This window comes from Equus asinus, chromosome 1 (assembly GCF_041296235.1).
Source record: "Equus asinus isolate D_3611 breed Donkey chromosome 1, EquAss-T2T_v2, whole genome shotgun sequence".
In the NCBI taxonomy this organism is placed as follows: Eukaryota; Metazoa; Chordata; class Mammalia; order Perissodactyla; family Equidae; genus Equus; species Equus asinus.
This window is the reverse complement of record NC_091790.1, coordinates 107,994,026-108,010,659: the sequence shown is the minus strand read 5'-3', so window position 1 is coordinate 108,010,659 and position 16,634 is coordinate 107,994,026. Positions and strand designations below refer to the sequence as shown.

The 16,634-nt window shown below is 44.0% G+C and overlaps 1 protein-coding gene across 7 annotated transcripts in view; it reads right to left on the bottom strand.

Moving 5' to 3' along the window:
• The window catches only part of LAMB4 (laminin subunit beta 4), a 110,689-nt gene that overhangs the window by 43,342 nt on the left and 50,713 nt on the right, over nt 1–16,634 (bottom strand). For all 7 annotated transcript variants that reach the window (XR_011501964.1, XR_011501965.1, XM_070504911.1 and 4 more), the window contains 5 exons: nt 11,059–11,244; nt 9,287–9,402; nt 8,396–8,516; nt 1,696–1,873; nt 524–667 (listed from right to left, as the gene is read on the bottom strand). Coding sequence is in view for 5 of the 7 variants with exons in the window: in XM_070504911.1 (XP_070361012.1) it covers nt 524–667; nt 1,696–1,873; nt 8,396–8,516; nt 9,287–9,402; nt 11,059–11,244 (745 nt within the window). In the remaining 2 variants the exon portion in view is untranslated. The remainder of the gene's footprint in view (nt 1–523; nt 668–1,695; nt 1,874–8,395; nt 8,517–9,286; nt 9,403–11,058; nt 11,245–16,634) is intronic.

Genomic DNA, 16,634 nt, shown 5'->3' with positions numbered 1-16,634 from the left:
TAAGATGAAGCCCCATGCAAGCCCTTATTAATAGGTGGCTTATGAAATAAGTTCCAAGGCCATTTGCGACCCCAGCAGCAGAAAGGGTAGGATCCTGGTGACAGTGTCGTCCCCTTTCTTGACTTCCAAGTCTTATTGTTGTTTTAGCCTTTCCAGCCACCAGGCTTCCGTGCCAGATCAGAAAGCTGGGTTTGCACAGCCAACTCCCTTCACGGTGTTCCGTACTCCACCTGGGCTATCATCTATTTGATACAGCCTGTAAGCTCTCAGAAGCATGGACCATGTTTTTATCATCACTCATGGTTCCTAATAGAGCTCTGCACACAATCGGTGCCCTTTGAAGAGATGAATGAAGTACGGTAAAAAAATTTTCACTACACTTTACCTACATAGACAGACAGTCTGAATAACATGGTCGAATTCCCAGTCCCTTCCCCTTTTGAACTCCCCGCATTGGTTTTCCTGCTGTCAAAGCTCCAAGGTTGTGCCCAGCCTGTTTCCCCATCTGCTTTTTGCTACGTACAGTGACAGCCATGATGCCCCAAACCGTAGCTTCCTGCTGAGCACCTGTCACAGCAGCGCCCGGCCACATGAGGCTTACACTGGCACTGGCCTCCAAGTCGGCTGCAGCTGGGCCCCACTGAGCCCTGGGGGTGACACTTGCAGGCTGCAGGGAACAAGAGAAGGAAGTTAGAGGTGATGGAAGTGACAGAGAAGCACCTCGTCCTGTTAGTAGCTTTCGTTCACTTCTTTTCCATTTGGTACCTCTCTAATCCTCAACCCCCTCGTCTGTTACCAGGGGTTAACACAGGGTCTATCTCATGGAATTAGAAGGATTAGAGACGATAATGTCTGTGAAGTACTTAGAACAGCGTTCAGCACAGAGTAAGTGCTCAATAAACATTACTTAATAAACCTAATTACTACTTCATTGCTGATGATTTATGTTGGTGCTGGACCACTCCTTTGACTTCCCGTGTCCCCTATCTTCCAGGAGATTGTGGGCCCTGCAGCATAACAGAGACAGCATTTGCTGGAACCCAGGAAGCCCAGGCTTTCAGTGTAGCTGTCACTCTGCAGCAGTGGTTCCCAGCTTGGGGGACATTTTGCCCCCAGGGGACATATGACAAAGTTTGGAGACACTTTAGGATGTCACAACTGGGGGGAGGGGGCTCCTGGTGTCAGGAGGGCAGATGGTAGGGATGCTGTTAACCATCCTATAATGCACAGGACAGCACCACCTCCCCCCCCCAAACTAAAGTATTATCAGCCCCAAATTCAAAAGTACTGACGTAAGAACCCTGCTCTCTCGCTTAGTGAAGTGGACGCGTTATCTAACGTTTCGGGACCCTGATAGCCTCATTTATCAAATGAAGGTGTGGGGATGAAAGATGGTGTGCAGAGTTCATTCCAGCCCTAAAATTCCAGGATTCCAAAGAAATATTTTAGGACCATTGATCCAGCAATCTAGCATCCCAATGCTACCGCACGTCTCCTCTTTTATACACTTTCTCTACTGCATTATGATTCCCACACATTAGCAGACCGCTCTGTGTACCTAATCATTGGGCAATTGGTATTTGCATTGGTCGTTCGGAGTAGATGCTAAAATAAATTAAATCGATCCACTCACATTCCAAAAAGCATTCATGCAGACAGCAGCGCTCCAGTAGCGCTCATTCAATAGGTACTCACCCACTGCCCCCTCGTGCAGCCTGGCAGACACGCTGACTATGAGCCTTTCACACGCAGAAGGGAGCACCCGAGGTCTTGCTTCTGAGGCAATTTCAACACAGTTGTGCAGCTGATATTCATCTAAATCCTGCTCGCTGCAGAAATTCTCCAGTGAATTGATTTGGGGAATAAGACCAAGCTTTTGAAATAATGAGAAAAGAAGACTTATGTTCAGAACTGTCTCCTCTTCGAGATTCCAGTTATAAAAATGAATAGATTTATGAGAATAATGGCTGCAAAGAGACTCTATGCAATCCTTTAAATTGCTTATGACTCAAGATTTTAAGATTTTCTATTTAGTTAAGAAATCTTTAACTAAATATTCATGCTTAGTGACTTTCAGCAAAGAAAGTAAAATAAGCCTTTATCTTTTTACTGTCCTTATTATTATATTTTTACTTGCTAATACATTGTCAGATTTGAAAGATTTTTAACTGGGCTACTTGTGATAAATTAAGAAATCATGGCTTAGTGCATTCCATACTGTTACGGTAGAACTCTTAATACCACAAAATTCTCCTTTAAAAAGTTTTGTCTTTTTCAACTACATATGAACAGCAGTGTTCTACATCAAACTATATCTGCTTCTTGGAGATTCACAGAATGGATTAACATATCAAAGGCTCTGAGAAGTCCTGCAAGGAAGATACTTTTTATACTCAGTGTTGCCAGATTTATTTCACCACTTGGTCCTATATTCAAATAATACTTACCAACATCCCATAAACTCAGTATTTCACAGATGCATTTTGGAAATTGCTGGCTTAGACTATACAGCTTTATGGGGACAAATGCATCATTGTATTTATTCTCAAAGAGGACTCATCCATAGTTTAATATCTATGTGAAGAAAAGCTATACAGTTGTGTTTCTTGAGCAGATATTTTCTGTTATAACCTAATACTATTTAAAATGTTTATTAACGCCTTGGATGACATAGTAGAGAACATGTTAGTACAGCAGATTATTCACACCAAGTCGGTCCACAACTGGTGGAAAAAATAGCCTTAAAAAAGTTTTAAATAATTTGGAATAAACGATTAAAATGTTTTAATTCAGCCGGTCAAGTTAGGAGAGCGAACTGATGGCACAGATAACTCTCCCCTGGTCTTTTGGCTTTGTCCATTCTGAAACCAGCTTCCGTGGTCCCTTACTTCAGCCCTCTCCAGTTTTTCTGTATGTCCTTGGACCCACCACTGGGTGGAATCTCAACCCTGAATGACTACCTCCAAGCGTCTCTGCTTCTCAAACCCCCAAACTTGTTCTTCCTGCTCTGTGGGCGCATGCCATTGCCACTTCCTTCTCTTACTTCCCAGAGAACACAGACATCAGCAGTGGGACAGAGCTCCCCTCCCACTTCTCGCCTCCCTAACTCCTGTCCCACAGGCACTGGCCCCTTCTGTGACTCTGGCGCTCGCTCAGGAAGAAGAGGCATGCCATGGACCAGATGTCCCGCTCCTGTCGTCTCTGCCCTCAGGACACTTCTCCATGGATAGTGCTTTCTTCCTTTAATCTCTTCTTTTCAACTGGTATATCAATGTGCTTAAATCTCTCCCATCTGTAAAATCACCTCCTTGATCTCATATATTCCTCCTGCCACTGCCCTGTCTCTGCCCCTTGACTCCTTGACAGCCAAGTTTCTTGAAAAATTGTTTCCTTGCCATTCTCACTGCCTCCTCTCCCAGTCACTCTCCACGCCAATGCAATACCTTTCCCCTACCCATCCCTAAATGTTGGGGTTCCTCAGCGTTCTCTTATGGGCCCCCTTCTTACTCCACACCCACTTCCCAGGTGACCTTGACGGTGCTGTGTCTTTGGTTACCATCTATAGATTCGTGACATCTGAACTTATGTCTCCTGCCCACGTCTCAGTTGTGGCCCCCAGATATGCACAGAGAAGCCTATTGGTTGTCCCCCACACACTGCAAACCAAACCACCTGAAGCCTGCTTTCCTTTTGGCCTGTGGTCAGGAAATCATGTCACCATCTGCCGAGCTTCTCAGAGTAGAAACCGAAGGCCATCTCTGATGCCCGCCTCTTCATCATCACACTCCCCACCCACCCAACGTCCCACACATAAAGTCCTTCACAAGCCTGGTCAATCTGACCTCTTAATATGTCTAGGATGCATTTATTACTCCTCATCTCCCTGTCACTTCCCTAATTTAGGTCACCTAGATTACCATAGTGGCAGCCTAACAGACTTCCCCTCTTTCACTCTTGGAAGCCATCGATCTCCCTCATCAATTTTCTACCCTATAAAAATAGTGATTCTTTAAAAGGCAGTTTGTTCAGATAATCTCCTCCTTAAAAACATTCAGTGGCTTCCCATTGCCTTAGGATAAAACCTAAATTCAATCTCTTTTCATTCTGCTACCCTGCAACCTCTCAGCCCAATGGTTTTCAATCTGGGAGGTACCGCCCCCTAGGGGGCATTTTGGAAATTCCAAGGGGTGGTTTTGGTTGTCCTGCGCTTGGGGTAGGTGTGTCACCGGCATTTCGTGGGTGGGGATCCGAAATACTAGCCATTCCCACAAAAAGGAAAATCATCCCATGTCCCTTACAGTTTTTGAATGTTCCATTGAACAGCCAGGAAGGAGAAATTCTTGTTTATAATTATGAGTTGAAAGCCCTAGTCTATGTTTGTGGGACATGTTAAACATGTATACAACACACGGCTTTCATGGCTGTCACATATAATGATCCTACATGTATAAGCATCTCCCTACTTCATTACGCCTTCTGGTGTATCCCTGCCAGTGCATGCACATATCAAAGTACGTATTATTTCTTTATAAATTACTTTCCTTTTAGTTCTCCTCCATATTTGCACATTCCATTGGTATTATTTGAAAGTTATGTGTGCACACAGGATATAATGCCTATGAATTTCACTTCAGGAGAGTGTAGAGAGCTACGAAACATTGTAATAAAAAGGGGAGGTTGGGTCAGCTGAGGTTGAGAACCACTGCTCAAGCCACATTGACATTTCCAGTTCAGTGACCTGTCACAGCTCCCAGTACCTCTCACACTGTATTGTCATTTCCCGTGTAACTGTCTGCCTCCCCCCTTAGAGAATAAGCCCCCCATGTCAGGGAAGGTGCTTGTCTGGTTTACACCTGTGCCTACTACAGTGTCTAATTCATAACAAGTGCTTCATAAAACTTTGTTCCATAAAGAAGTCTATATATGTGTCTAGTCTTGTATCTTTAAGTTGATACTAAAATGCCTCTGCATTCTCCAATCACAAACCAAGTGGGGAGAGACACAGAGGGAAGCCAGATGGGCTAGTTGGGATGTAGGCAGCCAGCCAGGGATTAATCACTCACAGTTATTGGTCTGAGCCGGTTCAGAGTTGGCCATGTTGCACCAAGAAGATAGAACAGAAGACGAGAGTCCCTGTCAACTAGAGGATTTTGTAATGCCATGACTCACTTCTCCTAGAAACTTCTAAGGACTTTATGTTTACCAAGTGTAGTCCACTCTTTAAAAGAAGAACGGCAGTTTTACATTCTGGAATGCCTAATATACTTTTGACTCTAAACCCATTTTTTGGAAGCATGTGTCATGTAATCAGGGTGACTGAAAATTTTTTTTAACTATCTCACTCTGCTTGCCAAACAAAGAAACAGTATTTGTGCAGAAGACACATCCAGGGTTGAGCAAAGCTTTCCTCTGGTCTTCCTGGTAATGCATCCTAGTCTTAGACACAAATATTAATCTGGCTGCAGAGAAGAATGAACTTTGAAAGAGCCAAATCCCAAGCAGTCAAGGGGCTTCCCAGAGCAGCAAAACTGGTGGTATGGAAATAACTGCATTTGTCTGTGATTATAAAATATGCAATGACTTTCTCCTACTGGGCATCCTGGGTCAGGGATTCCAGGGGACACTATAGGTGCCCTGCTTGGATCTTCCCATCTGCGCGCTGCTCTGGCATTGGCTGCTATGGGCTCACCACTGTCCCCTCCTCCAGAAAATTGGACTCTGCCACCTTGTCCAGGAGTTAATGCACTCACTGGGGATGGGATGGCGGTGAGGCTGTGGCCAATGACTCGGGCACACTTAGATGCCACTTTACCTCCAGGTGAAACCAACTCTGGGGTGCAATTCCTGCTCCAGAGCTCCCAGTGGGGTTAGGCTGGAGCTACAGCTCGGTGGACACACGCCCTCACTTGGTTCCTTCTCCTGTCCTCTCTTAACCCCCTCCCGCCTCTTCTCCTGCCAGCAGGCCCTCAGTAAAGCAGGTGCACCTGAGCCCCTGTAGCACCTTCTGCTTTTAGGGAATCTGACCAAGATAGGAAGCCGGGGCCTCCTCTGAGGTTTTGGACAGTTTGCCAAGATCGGGTTGCTCTCAATTTTTATTCAGGTTTCAGGGTTTTCACCTCCATATACAAGAGAATGATTGTGTGAAAACTGATCAAATGGATACACTTTTAAGTTAATTTCAAATATCCATTTACATCATGCATCTATAAAAAGCATGTTTTACACCCCAGGCCCCAGCACATATACACTCAGTGAGTGGGTGATGAGTGGATAATTTGGATGGACGCATTTGACACAGCATCAAGTGATAATCTTCGGAATTGACAAAGTTTAGAAATATTTAGAATATCTATTTAAAATGAGGAGTACCTTGGCTCTTACACATTTGAGTGTCATGACTGTTACTATTATTATAGTAACATCTCTTCGTTATTTAAGATCTCATTATTTTCTTCCTGTCCCTTTCTTTACTCTGCCTGGGCTCACGACTTTTAGCTTTTTTCCCTGAATTAAACCCGTTGGATTTGATGTGCTTTCTTTGTAACTCCCATGTTCGTTCATGAGCACAGCTCTACTGAAAGCTCCTCAGCAGAGAATGTGAATTATGTGGATAGAAAAATCACGATAGTTTAAATTTCCCATTCAAGAGTATGTTTCTACTTTCCACTTCATTTCCACCATAATATGGCAGAAACTCACCACAATATTACACAGCTCTCTGGGTGCAGGACTTGGACCATCTTTGGTTAAGGTTGCCAGATAAAATACAAATCACCCAATTAAAACTGAATTTCAGAGAAACAATGAATGATTTTTAGTATGTCTCACGCAATATTTGAGGGCACTATTTGGGAAATATTTATACGATATTCAAATATAACTTAGTGCCCTGTTTCTTTCTTCCCTCTCTCTCTCCTGTCTTTCTTCCTTTTCAATTTTGCCAAATCTTGCAATCCTACCTTTGGTAAAATAATCTTAAAACAATGGCTTTTTTTGATGTTATAAGAGGTGAACTTGTTGAATAAAATCCGAGATATACTGGCCTCATATGGAATTCTATAGTAGATGATGAAATAACAAAGTCCCAGGGTATAAATTCAAAATGTTCAATGGTTAAAATTGAACTTTGAAGACACAATTCACAAAATATGGATATACAACTAATTAAAACAGGGGCCAGGAAACTTCCTGTAAAAGGCCAGATAGTAAGTATTTTTGGCTTTGAGGCCATAAGGTCTGAGTTGCAACTATTCAACTCTGCTTTTGTAGCTTGAAAGCAGCCATAGAGGCATGTCAACAAACGGGCATGGCTGTGTCCCAGTGAAACAATGTAGGCTGTAGTTTGCCAGTCAAGTCATGATATTAGAAGATTTTTGCAAATACTTAAAAATGCAATTTTAACAAAGCAATTTGATTTTTACCCACCAAATTATTTTTAAAAATTCCACACAATTGTATACAATTCTGCCAAAGCAGGATGAAACTGGTGCTTTCATACATTACCGATGATTCTGAAAATTAATTGGAGAACACCTTCCAGAAAATAATTTGATGAATTATTTCAAGAGCCATAAAACCTTGGGTAAAGCAGGACTATATTTTAAAACATTTAAAAAATATATGGACCAATGATACAGAGTAGTGAAAAATAGAAGCAACTTAAAATGACCACGAGTAGGGCAATAGATAAGTAAATTAAGTCTTAAGTTTATTCAGTGCCCCAACTCTGTCCACCAACAAGCCAGGGCCAGAAGTTGTGAACAGAGTGAGACCTTTAGAAGAAACGTCTATGGAGGAAGGACGCTGGAAGAAGTCACTCAAGGAAATATTATATGATAAAACTGCTTAAGCATCGTAAGAAAATGCTTATAGTATAACGTGAAGTGAAAAAAATTTATTTACATACTTGTATGAGCACTCTGATTACAATATAAAAGCGTAGTATGTATAAAATGGGAACTTATAAGATGATAATAATTAAAGTGATAGAATTTCTCCCCAAACTTTCTGTAATGCCAGTGTGCTATAGGGGCTCAGAGCCGGGACTCTGGAATCAGGCAGTCTGGCTCTGATTCCTGACTCCTCACTCACTAGCTCTGTGGTCCTCTGCCTCAGTTCTGTTGTCTGTACAGTGGGGACAATGACAGTACCTACCTCACAGAGTTCTTGTAAACACTAAACAAAAGAATATGTAAAACACTTCAAATCGTTACTGGCACATACTATTTTGTAAGATTTACCATTTTTATTAGGTGACTTTTTATAGAGAATAGGTGATTTTTCTAGTGAAATAAACACACATACTTCTCAAGAAACGTTTCACCACAGTCTAAAAGCAGAATTATAACGGAGCCCAGTTTAGAAGGGGGCCCCCACAAAGCTCTATGATACTTACAGAGTCAACTAGGATGTGTGAATGAGCGTGGGACCTTCCTTCCAAAGGCTGGGAAAAGTAGACATCTATGGAATATTGTACATCTGGTTCTAAACAGATGGGTGTGGGAAGCAGCACGATTCTGTATTAAGAGAAATCAAGCAAAAGTTCAGTGAGAAAAGTCCAGTTATATAACCGAAGTGGCCATAGCATTTGGTAGTATTCCACCTGCGCTGTGAAATGGGTTCCATTGTGAGGCAGAGGCCAGGTCGACGTCTAGATCAGCTCAGGTGGGCTGGGTAGACAATAAATTTGCACTCAGATTCTCCGTGGCTCTTGCATAGGATTGTGCCAAATAGCAAAGACTTAGAAACTATTGGCCATGGGTCGCCACGACTACTCTGGGAAAAGGATGGAACGAATGTTCTTCATCCTACCTACCATGCTAAAATTAGTGGCCTCAAAATTAGTAGCTTTTCACTTCATAGATTCTCAGCTGTTGAGATAACTCGAGCTGAATATTTTAGTCTTTGTCTTGTAGCATTTCACTTTCTCACATCTCCAGGCCATCTGGGGAATGGGAAGGGAACATTCAAGATTTAGAGTCAGGAGATCTGGCCTGGAATCCTGGTTCTGCCACACATTAGTGGTGAGACTTGGGCATCATCTAAGTATTCTCATTCTCAACTTCCTCCTCGTCTGGTGAAGACAAGATCTATCTCATTGAGTCGTTAGGAAGATTAAATGTGATATTAAGTGTAAAGCACGGCATAGCACACAGTGACCCCTTAGGAAATGTTATAGTCTCCTTTAATACATCTCTTCTCCCACTTAGTTCCTGGATACAAATTGTTGATAGATGAAGGAGGTTCCAAGAAAGCTTCAGTGTTTGGGGACAGGTCCCAAGCATACCTGGAAGCTGCTGGTAAGGCAAAAGACTGAGGCTTCGGCCATGGGGTCTTGCGTGTACAGTGCTTGCTCCCTCCGGGGGGGTTGACCATGATCTGGACAGCCCAGTCATCTGCGGACTAAACAGACATGACATAAAAGCATGCGCCCGTGAGGATGCACGCACAAACATACCGAATGGATAGTGCATGGAATCAAATTTGCAACCCACAGCCTGCTTGGAAAATAGAATTTTGGAGTTGAAAGAAATCTTAGAGGTTTCCTGTCAGACTCAACTCTCTGGCGCCTGAGTTGTGATCCAGGTAGAAAGAATATTATTTCTGGCCATTGCTACAGCTCATGGGCCCAGAAAAAACACTGGCACTCCTGCCAGGTCTAATTTTTAACCTTTGTCTCCCAAAGAGTTGATTAATTCATCACATCCTTGGATCATAGAACAAAAGTAAAAATTTGAAATTCTCCACAAAAGGATATAGACTTTTTCATATTATTACATAAATATATTATTATATAAATTACATTTAATAATTATTATATTAGTAGATATATTTACATGTGTATAAATAAACATATTTATAGCATATGCTAATTAGCTATACTCTGGAAGCCTTCTAATTTGGAGAAGCTTTTTGAAGCTGTCAGGGACCGGCCCTGTGGCCGAGTAGCTAAGTTTGCGCACTCTGCTTTGGAGTTCCAGGGTTTCGGTGGTTCCGATCCTGGGTGTGGACCTAGCCGTGCTCATCAGGCCACGCTGAGGTGGCGTCCCACGTAGCAGAACTAGAAGGACCTACAACTAGAATATACAACTATGTACTGGGGCACTTTAGAGAGAAGAAGGAAAAAAAATGATTGGCAACAGATGTTAGCTCAGAGCCGATCTTTTTAAAAAAAAAAAAAGCTGTCAGAGGTACATCCTCTCCATGGAAAAATTAATATACATATGTATATATTTTTAATGACTTTCTTGCCATACTCACCAGGTCAAAGTTCACTGAAGGCCCTTGGCTTTCATTTTTAAGTGAGAAATAGAGAATTATGTCACATCAAGAGTTTGAAAGTGGGTCAGCAGCTCTGGTCATACAGTACATAGTAAGCGCTTCCAGAATGAGGTCCCTAGAGGGACTGCTGGGACTCTGAGACCACCCCACAGTCACATAAAACACTTTTCAGGGTAGAGGGTCTGTGGGGTTTCAGATTATCAAAGAAAAGTTCCTGCAAAGAAAAGGTTAAGATCTGCTGCTCTTGATCAAATACTTTTCTAATTTGGTTTCTATGCTGTTTCAGATATTTCTCAAAGGCAGGCGGAAGGGGTGGCAAGGTGGTGGGGGCAAGAGGAGCAGCCTGCTTTTAGTTTTTCTCTTGTTTCAGGGTAAAATTCAAGTGCAAACGATCTCTTCTGCATCCTTCTGAGGCAGAATCTGTGCACATATGTTAGTTTATAAAATTTTCAGAAAAAAAAGTCCCAGGAGAGCGAGATTTGCGTTATTTTCATTATTTATTATTCTTACACAAACATTCCATCACCACGTCCTCACAGTTAAATATATAACTCCGACTTTAGCTCTCTCCGTGGAATAGAGCATGTGTGCCTACGGCTCTCTGGGTTGCTTTAATGTCTTTAGGAAACGCTTTGGTTTATAATGCAGTCCAGATGTTCTACTTTTGGCAAATCATTTTACGAGGAACTTATCTAGCAAGACAGGAATGGAAATACTCAGCTCGAGAACATATTTCATTCAGTTTTTTACCACGAAGAAGTTGAAGTTAAAGGGTACCTGAGTTTCATAGCGAATGGCAACAGCGAAGTCCATGGCAGAGGGAATGTTGTTGACGGTAAATCTCAAGCCAGCCCCAGGGAGAACCCTGGCAAATCCAGGCCCAGTCCAGGTAACAGGGCTCCCAGGAACCGGCTCTGGGAAAACACCATGATCAGCAGGCACCTGGCCGAAAGTCGCCGAGCCCTAAAATTGGAGAGGAATGCACATAACTTTGCCTACAGTCGAGGCCTGGAAGAGCTCAGAAAAGAAGAAAAACATCTATTTCCTGATGGGTATATGATCCATCTGAGTCATGGATAAATTATTCCAACCAGGATACAGTCCAGAATACAGCCGAGAAAAAGGTGTGGAATCTGCAGTTTTGGAACATACGTTACTGTATAGAATGATTGATTTGAAAGCACTTTAATTTTAAGCAGCCCATGTGCTAATGAACTGAGCAAATTCCACACGGATGACCTTGGCTTTTCTCAGATAAGACTTGCAGTTCTGGCCAAAATATGAAGAGAAGCAAAATATTCCCATCCCTACTCACAGATTTCGCCTAATTATGCATGACAATGAGGAAACCCACATGGACGTATTAGATATTGCTTCCATGCAAACATGAGAAATGCTCTTCTTCTATCTGCCAGGGAGCATGTAGGTACAAAACTCCCAACACGCTCAGTTGATTAGCATCCCTGCTAGTCTCTAGTCTGGATGGCAGCCTGGGGTCATCTGGATCCTGCAGATAGCACTTCTTTAATGACTTCTACATCTGCCCCTCCACGCTCACAGCCTCCATCGGAATGCCACCGCTTGCTACTTTCTGCCTGTATTGCTGCAACAGTTTCTTGGCTGCTCTCTCCATCGCTCCCTAGTCCAACACACATTACGCACTGCTGCCAACAAGCATCTCAAATACTTTCTAACTGCCAACGGAATCACGCCCAAATTGCTTAGCTAGGAGTTCAAGTTGCTCTGTGACCTACCCCAAAGTACTCTTCGTTTAATAAACGTTGATTTAGTCACAATTCAATGCCAGCCTCTGAATTAGGAATGCAAAGATGAATGGGACAGAGTCCCTGCCACAGAGGAGTGTAGAATCTTGCACGGGAGACTGAAATGTAAATAAGAAACTATACCGCCAGATTGGGTTTCAACAGACAGAGGTATATGTAAACTCAGCTATATGCAACGTTTTCAAACATTTCAAAAATACTCTCACAATGGCAATAGACACTGTAGGTGACCCCCCAGATCCCCTTTACCTGAGTGGTGCACCCATCCCCCAGTTGTGGCATGTGTGGCTTGTAAAAGTTCACAGCTGCCCCGCTTCTCCATAGAATTGCCCTCCCACAGCCCACCCCACCTCACTCCCACCCCTGGGGGGCCTTGCAGCCAAGGATTTCCTGACTGGTATCAGGGTATATGTTTCCTGATTGGTACCAGGGTATATAAGGCTGGTCTGTCGTCTTAGGGGGCTGGGCAGCTTTGGCTGCAATTTCTTTCTGAGCTCCTCTGTGGATCAATCCAAGGTTTTTTCCCCGGGACCACATCTTACTCTATGTTGTTTCCTTCACTCTCTTAATACTTCCTTGATAAATCACACGCACCTGAATTTGATCTCAGGCTTTGTTTCTAGGGCATCTGGCCTGAGACAGTGGGTACCAGACAGTTTACCTAGAAGACGACTCTGAGATGCAATTCTGGAGGTGGATCATTTTCTGTTCAGCTGGCTGTGAGGACCCAGTGTGAAAGGTACTGAGGATCCCTGGCGTGCAGTAGCACAGCAGTTGCTAAAACTGTCACCTGTGGAGAACTGGGGCAGGATAAAGCGGGAAGGGGAGGCACTGACAGGAGCCATATTTCTGGCATCGAGAGATATGGGGGAAATAGGGCTTACAGGAACTGAGGAAATAGGTGGCTGCTGTTGAATGCCATTGATGCTTTGCCGAGAGCAAATGACAGGCTCAGGGCAAACAATCACCAATTTAAAGCAAATTGTGAGAACCAGAGGGCCTCCTTGGAGGCATTTAAAGAGACTCTCATCTCCTTTAGCTGGAGGCAGGAAGAGCTGAAGACCAGGCACAAGACTCAAATGTGAGGGTTGCAGAACTTCAGAAAAGGCTGAGTTCTCAGCCAAGGTAAGTCACCTCCGCCAACGTCAGGCCCTTCACAGGGAAGCAGTGGGACCTTGAGACATGAGTCCTGAACCCTGAGGTTCACCTGAGCACTCCTAGACTACAGAAGTAATCTACTCACCTCCACTCCACCCCTGCCACATCTGAAGACAATGCAGAAATCTCAAGTGATGCAGGTGCCTTAAAGGAACATGTGTACCTTCTTCAAGATCTGCCTGTACCACCCCTCCTGACCACTTGCCTGATAATTCGCGTGAAGTTTCAGCGTGATCTGACGGGGAAAGTGCTGGATATCTGAGAGGGACCTGGCTAACACGTACCAGCAGCAACTGGGAGAGAATGGCTGGCTGTGGATCCTGAGGGTGCTAGACCAAGGGAGCAGAATATGAAACTGAATAAGGAGAGCTTGTTGATTTGGGGTCACTGGTGATATAGGATGTAACAGCCTGGCAAGGGCCCTGGAGCCTTGGGAGAGGGACCTAATGCGTTGCTGGAGTAGCTCTTGGAAGCTTAGCAAAAGTTGCACCCAGAGTAAATGAAGCAGGAGTGGCAGAACTGCCGTAGCAGGCTGTGGAGGAAAGGATATACGGCTCAAAGAAGCAGGCATGCTAGGATAGATCTAGGATACAAGACAGAAAGCCCACCACCTGAGTTTTCCTTAGGGGGTCTGGAGGATACTCCATTTATCAAGACAGTAAAGAATGAACGGGCAGGGGGCGGCATCAGCATCATTGAGAAGCTGAGTATTGGGTATCCTCTATATGCTGGTAGGATAAACCGCTACAAAGCTGAGCTCCTTGTATCAATGTGGAGGATAGGATCTGAGACTATCAAAGTCTGGGTAGCACTCAACTCTTAAAAGCAAGAAGGAGATAATTATTATAATGGGCAGCAAGGTTGGAATAGGAGCCAAGGGGGACTGACCCAGAGGAATCTTCTACGAAGATGGTTAATAGAATATGGCGTTCCTAAGAACGAGATCGATGAGCAGTCAACAAAAGTATTGCTTAATCTATATAATCAAAAGTGATCAAATATAAATTAGCGAAGGCTGAGGTCAGCTGTCCCAATGGAAAGACATGATCCTTTGCCAAGTTTCTAGATCTGAGCCACTTCTCAGATCCAGAACCCAGTGACTGAATGAAAAGCCAGATTCCCATGAGGAAAGACACTCCAATACCACGGCAAGTGTGATTCTCTCAGTTACTTCCCAAACAGATCTATGGTTATTTACTTGAGTCTGTTGGGGAAGGAGAAATACCTAGATCTTTCAAGGGCCAGTGGATACAGGATTTGAGCTGATGCTGAAGCCAGGTACCCAAAGTGCCATCATGGTCTCCCCAGTAGAATAGGGGTGCATGAGGATCAGGTAATACATGAAGTCCTGGCCCAGATCCTTTTCACAGTGGGTTCCCTGGGTTTACTGAGCTGCCTGTTGGTCATTTCCTTCAATTCCTGAATATGTAATTGGAATGGATCTGTTTAGCAGTGTCCATTGATCTTTGACCTGTAAGGTAAGAGCTCTTATGGTAGGATATGCCAAATAAGAGCTTGCCCTCCTTCCCACCAAGCCAAGATAGGAAATTAAAAAATACTGAAATCAGAGAAATCTTCAGGCTGCCACTCTCAAGACTTGGTGGTGGTTCCCACCATATTCCCATGACAAATTTAATACAAACTTAACCAAGTCGTAGTCTCACTTGCAGCTGTTGGGCAGGATGGATTAGCTTTACCAGAGCCGATTAAAACACCATGTGGTGCATGATATGCAGCTATGAAATGCAAAATGTACTCCTTTCCATGCCCATGAAGGAGAAGGAACAGAAGCAATCTGGGGTCACTTGGGATGAGCAGTAGTGTATATTCAGTCTTGCTCCAAGCCTGTTAAATCTCCTGCTCCCTGTAAGAATATAGCCCAAAAGGATCTGGACCATGCAGATAGTCCACAAAATATCACACCGATCCCCTATATTGAAGGATAGTGAAGTGGGTGCCTTGGTCCAAGGCAATGCTGTGTGGTCTCCCATAGTGAGAATCAGATACTCTAAGGCCTTGGTCAACATGACTCTCTGAGGGCTCATAAAGTATCTGATTCACCACATGGAAAAACATAACAACTCCTCAACCCAAGGGACCCACTTTACAGCCAAAGAAGTGTAGCAGTGGTCATATGACTTTGGGATCCACCACTCCTACACAAACCATGCCATCTAGAAGATGGTGACCCGAGATGGCAGTGGAATGGGGCCCCTTTAAGACACATCAGATTCACCAGCTTAGAAATGACACCCTGGGAGATGGTACCGTATTTTTCAGGACATTATTTATTCCTTAAACCATATGTGATGCTGTGTCCCCAGTAGGAAGAAAACGCGGGGTTGAGAACAAAGTAGGAGTAGCCAAGCTCACTGTCACTCCCAGTGACCATAGGAATTTGGGTTTCTTGTCCTTGCAAATTTAGGCTCTGTGGGTCTAGCTGTCTTAATTCTTGGGCAAGGACAAAGGATCCCACTAACCTTAAAGCTATGGCTGCTGCATGGCCACTTGGGCCCCTCATGCCAGTAGACCAGCAGACACGGGAAGGAATTACCCTAACTGGGAGGGCGGTTGCCATATAATTGGGACATTGTACATTGGGAGGATATACAGCACTGAGGTGATCCACTGAGGCACCTCTGGTTCTCCCATACATGTGGCCTGATAAGGACGTGGTACCCATGGTCTCAGACCCCAGAGGGATGAGGGTCTGGATCACCCCACCTAGCAGAAGTGCCAGTTGGGGATGAGGGGAATCTAGAATGGGTGGCAAGGAGGGAGGGAGATAGTGGGTATCAGTTAAAACCTTGGGACCAACTAACCTCAAAACGGTTGGAGGCTGCAGTTTGTCCCACTAAACCTCTTTTGTAAATTTCCCCAGGAATTGTGGCCAGTGAGAATCCTGGAGAAGCTGTGCCTGCATGGAGTGAACTTCATACAAGAAGCACACGTGCAGAGTCAGCCTCATGGGCATGCAACCTGTGTAGTTGCCCAGCGCCCCCTGCTCAGAAGGGCCTCATGCTTGGTTTAGCGCTCTCCTGTCACCATTTTGAAATAATTAATAATTTTATCTTTGAAGTTGTTTTGTAAGCGAAGTCTCTTGGGACAATGGAACATGCACATGAGCAGAAGAGATACACACAATACGTGTCTGCTTCTTTGCTGCCCCCTTCACATATAGTGCACATGATGCCCATGAGCATAGGATTCAAGTGGACCTGCTATGGATAGGTGTTCAGTGAGACTCAAAGTGAGTGCAGAGTAAGCATGTCCCATCTATGACTGAGTAAGCAGGGTTCCTGATAGCTCCAAGAAGCCAAGCTTTCAGTTCCAACCAAAACTTGCTTTGAAAGCAGAAAGAAGGCAAAGGCATTCTAAGAAACACATTATCCATGTTACTTCCCTGTATTG